We start from the raw sequence: 5852 nt of genomic DNA on the forward strand, positions 1-5852 counted from the left end.
CAGGGGACCCATTTCTCCACAGGGCTGGGTCGCTGTCTGACAGCGGTGGGAAAACCTGGGCCGCTCACCGCCACTGAGCCCTCGCCCAGAGCGCTGACTGGGACGCCATTGTCAGGGGAGAATATTATCTCCATGGTCGGGGCGTTGTCGTCTTTGTAGTGTCAGAAGATGAGCCCGGCGGATGCCCCAGCGAAGGGCGGCGGGGATGGTGACGCGTCCTGTGTGAGCGCCGCTCGACCCGCTTTTGCTTGCTCTTTTTCTAAATGCGAACCTTTTAATAAAATTAATCATTTCATTTTTATAATCATCAGGAATTACTATTTGTTCCTATATTTCTCTTTTTAAAAAATTGCTAAAGAACATATTATTTATTATAAATGAAATTAAAACTCTATTCTGAATAAATAATAATAAATAAAGATTTTTAGGAAGTTAATGGACAGTACAGCTGTTTTGTGCTTATTATTCAGTGTTTAAGTAATGTAAATAATATGATATGGATTGTTCTAACGCTGCAATGTGGTGATTTTTATTGATGTTTAAAATACATTTTAAGATCGAATTTAGAATATATTATTTTTTAGAATTTTATAGTCCTGACTGGATTTTAAATGTATTTTTCTAACGCAGCATATAATCAGTATGGAAGAGTATCATGTGTTCTTTGTCACATGAGTAATTTACTGTGCTTTCAATATTAAAAATAATTTCAAATTTATTTATTTTCTTGTAAAGGTGCACCTTACACTGACCCTCATGATGGCAGGAACGTGCACCAGGCCAGTGATGGCGTGAACGTCTTTGTAGAGAGACAGAAAGGTGAGGATTACAGGTCAGAGGCCACGTCCTGGTTCTTGTAAACTGGGTTGGGGCGGCTCCACAAGCACACGTTAATACCTGCTCCTTCTGGGCTGTGGTGGAACCAGGACACCACCCAGGCTGGGAGAGGGGCTTCACGCAACCTCCCTCCCTGTCGTCTGTGCAGCGAGAGCCGGTCGGACCCGCTGTAACCCAATCATGAGTCTGACGGAGGGGTTTGTCGTCTTCAAACAGGAACAGGAAGTCTCCACCATTCTGCCGCTGTCACTCCTCACATTTGTGAAGCAGGACATGGACACAACAGCTGATGTTTGAGCCTTTTGGACTAATGATAAAAAAGAAAAGCACAGAGAACAATTTTGTTTGTGCTATTATTAAAAATGCAAAATTCACATTTGTAAATGATGTCATAAGTAATAAGAAAACTTGGCTTGTACTCTAAAGAAGTGGATAAACTGTAAGTTCTAAATCTCCAAGCAGGATCCCTGCAGGCTGCTCAGCCTGAAGCGAGGGCTTTCAGGGGCCCAGATGTTGCCTTTGGATTCAAAGTTCCTTCCTGTTCATGGAAATTCCTCTACATGTGTAAGTGTTACAGACAGAAAAGTGGCATTGACTTGGGGGTGCTTGGGTGCTGTCTTTAAAACCACCAGCAAGTGCTGATTTAAATGATCATTTGGATATTAAAAGAAGATAACATTTCTTTGCAGATAAATAGTGCAAAAAGGGGTTTGACCAGAAGGATTTTTAAAAAATACATTTTTGAGAAAATCATAAATAGGTATTATGAATTTAATTTATGTTTTCTGACATCAATTAAATGAACTTTACGGTTTTAAAATTCTGACTATTTTTTTTTACTATTCCGAGTCATATTGGCCAGTGTGAATAAATGCTGACCTCTGCTGGACATATATGTGAACAGCGACTGACTCCGTCACAAATATTATAATGTGGATTATAATGTGGATGTATTTAACTTTTAAAGCTGATTAACATCAATTACAATTTTAGATTCAACCGTTTATATTTTTTTCAAAAGACAAGGTTTTTTTCCCTGCTACCGCAATTCTCTCTTCTTTTACTTGTTTGTTCTCCATACACATGATGCACACACTATAGGGCTGAATTAGAGAAATAAATCAATGAAATTAATCATAAGAATTAATGGAAATTAAGATATTTTGCAAAACTTGTGTTTTGCTGCACAGATACTCAAACAATATATTATAATTTTAATCAAAAAGAATTGAGTGTTATTGCTCTGAATTCCATCCACACCCTTCACCACTAGATGTCAGTCATGGAAGAGTATCTTAAAGTGACTTAAAGTCGCCATAGCAACGCATTCATTATTGTGCGTTAGCCAGTTGCCATATGTTCTTTTATTTTCTTTAAGATTAGAAAATCCCCAACTGACCTCAGATCAGGCTTTCCCAGACGTCATCACTTTGTTGCCATGATTAATGTGCAGCGCATTCTTGTCAGTGCAGAAATGAGTCAAACTGGACACGGACAAGTCGTCCGTCCCCCTGGATCCCTGTTTGATGTGAGTGGATGTTGGACGGCGACAGGCTGAGTGTGAGAAGGCAGCTCATTAGCTGGTCCCCGTCCAGTAACAGTGGCTCCGCTCCCAGGAGAGCGGCTCCCAGCTCTGGGAAACCCACCAACAGGCCGACAGCTGCGGCTCTACACGGACCTGATGAAAACTCTTCCTCCTTCTCCTCCCTTTGGTTTTCCTGCCTTGATGTCATGTCAGCCTGTCCCCCCAGACCCTGTCTCTCCATCCGCCTGCTCACAGTATTTTGGGCTTATTTGAATATAAAAGCCAGGATAAAGAGATCATCTTCCTCCAGTGTGAAGCATTGATGAAGATGAGGTTGTGGGTTGGTGTGAAGAAAACATGTATTTGCATTGACCTTGTAGATGTGGGAAATCAGCCATTCCTGCTTCTACTGGGGAATATTTAATGATTATACCATTTGTAGCTCTACGTATAGATGCTAAATGCTGCTAAGCCACTTAAAGAAGTGCATTTAACACAAAAAGGAAGAACCAGAACTCATAATAATTTGTCTTTTATCAGAAATATTAGAGAAATGCAATACATAACATAATAAATATACTGTCGGGCTGCATGTTTCACTTTGACTGCAACACTTGCAAGTAACTCAACCAAAGTTTGAAGTTTTAGGGTGAGTTTGTGAAATGAAACCTGCAGTTTAGTCAGAGTGCTGTTGAATCCAGGCTCCAAAATTCGAGTGTCGCTGCACAATACTTGCTGAATTGATAAAACCATGCTTGGGAAATCCAACATGAGAGAGACAACCCATCAGAAATGACCTTACACACAGTGTAAACATGCCAAAGCTTAATTACAACAAACATGCACATAAGGATACATCTGAGGACAAAGTTGGAGTACAAAAGTTCCCTGTCGTGCTCTGAAACGCATCATCCAGAGTGGATCAGAGTTGGGCTTGGAACCGACAGCTGGAGCCCTCATTGTGTCGGAAGGCTGCAGGGTTCCTCTGTGAGGATGGAGGATCTACGCTGTAGCTCCACACAGTCTGACAGTGGAGGACATGTCTTGGCTGTTCTCAGGTCGGCCTGTCATCATGAAGGGCCACGTCTGATTAGGCAGAAGAGAGGGAGAAATTTAGGCAGTGTTGTCATGCTTATTTCAGTTCAAAGTCATAATCTTAGACTGGTTCACAGGTCTCGAAATACTGATATTGTTTTCCTCCTAAGCCTCGTTGTTGTCTCATACCAGACTGACTGGGTGCGCAAAGCGGTTCTCAAAGCGGTCTTCCTGGAGCAGCTGCCTGAGGTGAGAGATGTAGCTGGATGCGAGCCGGAGCGTGTCCAGTTTAGACAGTTTGGTGTCGGCCGGGACCCAGGGCAGGCTGGTCTTCAGCCTGGAGAAGGCTTTGCTCAGCACCCTCATCCGCGCTCTCTCCCTGGCGTTGGCCGCGTTCCTCTGCGACTGACGCGCGTCCTTGTGCGGCGCTCTGGAGACCCTGCGCTCATGCTTGGCCCTCCCCACCTCCGCGCCGTCATCGTCCGGCTCCTCATCCGAGTACCTGCCGGGGTCGTAGCAAGTGACTTTGCGCGCCGTCCTCTCCAAGACGGCGGCGGCGGATCTTCTGGGACTCGCCTCGTAGTCCTCCGCGTCGCTCGCGGCAGAGCCGGTGGACATGTTGCTGCTCCACCTGCTCTTCTAGAGGGGCGCCCCGGTGACCCTTCAGCAACTCTGGGCTTCCTAAAGCTGCACTCAGTGATGGTTCTTCCGCATGAATCCCTTTAAGATTGCGTGCAGCTTATTGTAAAGTGAGGTGGCACCGGATGACAGTCGGAGCAGCTGGAGGTCAGATCTGAAAACTGCAGCCTTCTCTAAATCTGAGACGTCCCTCTTTTCTTTGCTACCCCTCAAATTTAAGAGTCCAGGACTTGGCATCTGTACAGTTTTTTCTGAGCTTTTCTCCTCCCACTTTTGCTCCAACTCACAGTAAGCCCATAAGACGACAACTCTCCTATACTTTTACATTAAACAGCTGTTACCTCTAGAATAGATGCATGTATCAATGTTGATAAATTCTACTTTGATACTCCAAAACTTCATTGGAAGTGTCAGAAATGGCGAAAACAGACCTTCACAAAGTCGGATGCGGACAAAAAGAAAAAGTAATCCGACTAGTTTTTTTAATTCAGTCACACAATTATGAATTAGACATTTGCAACTGTACGCACAGTATGTACAGTAGTAAACACCCCCAAGGCTGCAGCCCCACAGATGTGTGTTGGTAATAGAAATGTCTTGGGGACCTTATCAAAAGTCCATAATCCCCGCTGGTTTCACAGAGGGATTGGGTTTCTGCAGATGGAGCGGCCTTTCACACGCGGCCTTCGTGCACCGGCCCCAGCTGTTAGCGGTTCCCATGACATCTGGAGCGTTGGCATGACAAGGGTGTGGCAGCGGCCGAGGAGGCACCATCTTCATTCCCATAGAGTCCCAAACTCCAAGGATCTGGCGCTCGATGGCCAACAGAGAGAGGACAAAGAAGGGAGAGCAGTTTTCTCTCCGACGTGCTTAAAAAGTCGAGCATTTGAGCTCTAAAGATGCTGAGAAGCCGCGCAGATACGGGAGGCTCACTCCTTCTTGACATATTCCCTGGAAATCCATGGTCTCAGATGGCTAATATGTGTGTGAAAATCTAAATATTTTTATGACAATCACACAACGCTGCCAAGAATTACCTAACTGCAGCTGAGAGCCATGTCAGGATCCATGCCAGGATCACAAAATGGGATCTACTGTCCTCTGGACTGGGGCCTCTAGTGTACAGAGGAACAGTGGAGCATAATTTCATCCCAAGCACTAAACTTTTAAAAAGCTGTTTATAATACTGTTTGCCAGGGTTCAAAATATGATTTCCAAGCGTTCACATTTAAAGAAGTGTTCTCCAGCCTCGGGAAATCTCCTGGTTTCCATGTACGTCTTCATGACATCATCAGGGACCCCAGAGGATTCTGGGATTTATCCTTTATCCTTGGACCTGTCACGAGCTCGGGAGCTGCGTGCAGGTGTAAGCTAAAAGTTCTGTTTACTTCTCCTTCCGTGAACTGTTTTTTTGCGTGATTATGAGCTCCCTTTTCCTCCCACTGCCTCATTTATTATTAACGAGAAAATGTGCCTGATGTGCAGAAAAATAAAGTGGATCCTCGCGGCGTCGCTCCCTGAGAAAAAGTGGCCAATGTTGTCCAAAAAGTCGGTGTAATTGATGGCTACAGAGCTCTCTTATTTGCCCAGGGAATAATTAAAATCAGGGCCAGCGGTAATAAATATCGCCAGAGACCGAACTTGAAGGAAAAGTTAGCTTTTGTCTATCAGCAGAGACTTTCAGGGGTTGTGACCTCCGCCAGGGGCCCTGCTCTGGAGGGGGGACAGGTGCAGGCGCATGATGTCAGCTGACTTTCTCCACTGCTGCTCTTTGATTCCCATGATCACAGAAGGCACTTTAATGCTGAGTCCGACA

At 44.7% G+C, this 5852-nt stretch overlaps 1 protein-coding gene across 1 annotated transcript; it reads right to left on the reverse strand.

The window, feature by feature from the left end:
• Positions 1 to 2884: 2884 nt before the first annotated feature.
• Positions 2885 to 4205, reverse strand: LOC130513900 (transcription factor 21). The gene is made up of 2 exons (XM_057013179.1): positions 3587 to 4205; positions 2885 to 3448 (listed from the first exon to the last, which is right to left on the reverse strand). Exons 1-2 carry the CDS (start codon positions 4013 to 4015, stop codon positions 3365 to 3367), a joined length of 513 nt encoding a protein of 170 aa, XP_056869159.1. The 5' UTR covers positions 4016 to 4205; the 3' UTR covers positions 2885 to 3364.
• Positions 4206 to 5852: the final 1647 nt, after the last annotated feature.

This window comes from Takifugu flavidus, chromosome 17 (assembly GCF_003711565.1).
Source record: "Takifugu flavidus isolate HTHZ2018 chromosome 17, ASM371156v2, whole genome shotgun sequence".
Classification (NCBI taxonomy): Eukaryota; Metazoa; Chordata; class Actinopteri; order Tetraodontiformes; family Tetraodontidae; genus Takifugu; species Takifugu flavidus.

Bases quoted from the DNA above. Each gene is read 5' to 3' on its own strand.
- LOC130513900 (XM_057013179.1), bottom strand. From the start codon at position 4,015: ATGTCCACCGGCTCTGCCGCGAGCGACGCGGAGGACTACGAGGCGAGT. The intron at 3,449-3,586 runs GTATGAGACAAC...CTGCCTAATCAG, and splicing joins TTGCGCACCCAGTCAGTCTG to ACGTGGCCCTTCATGATGAC.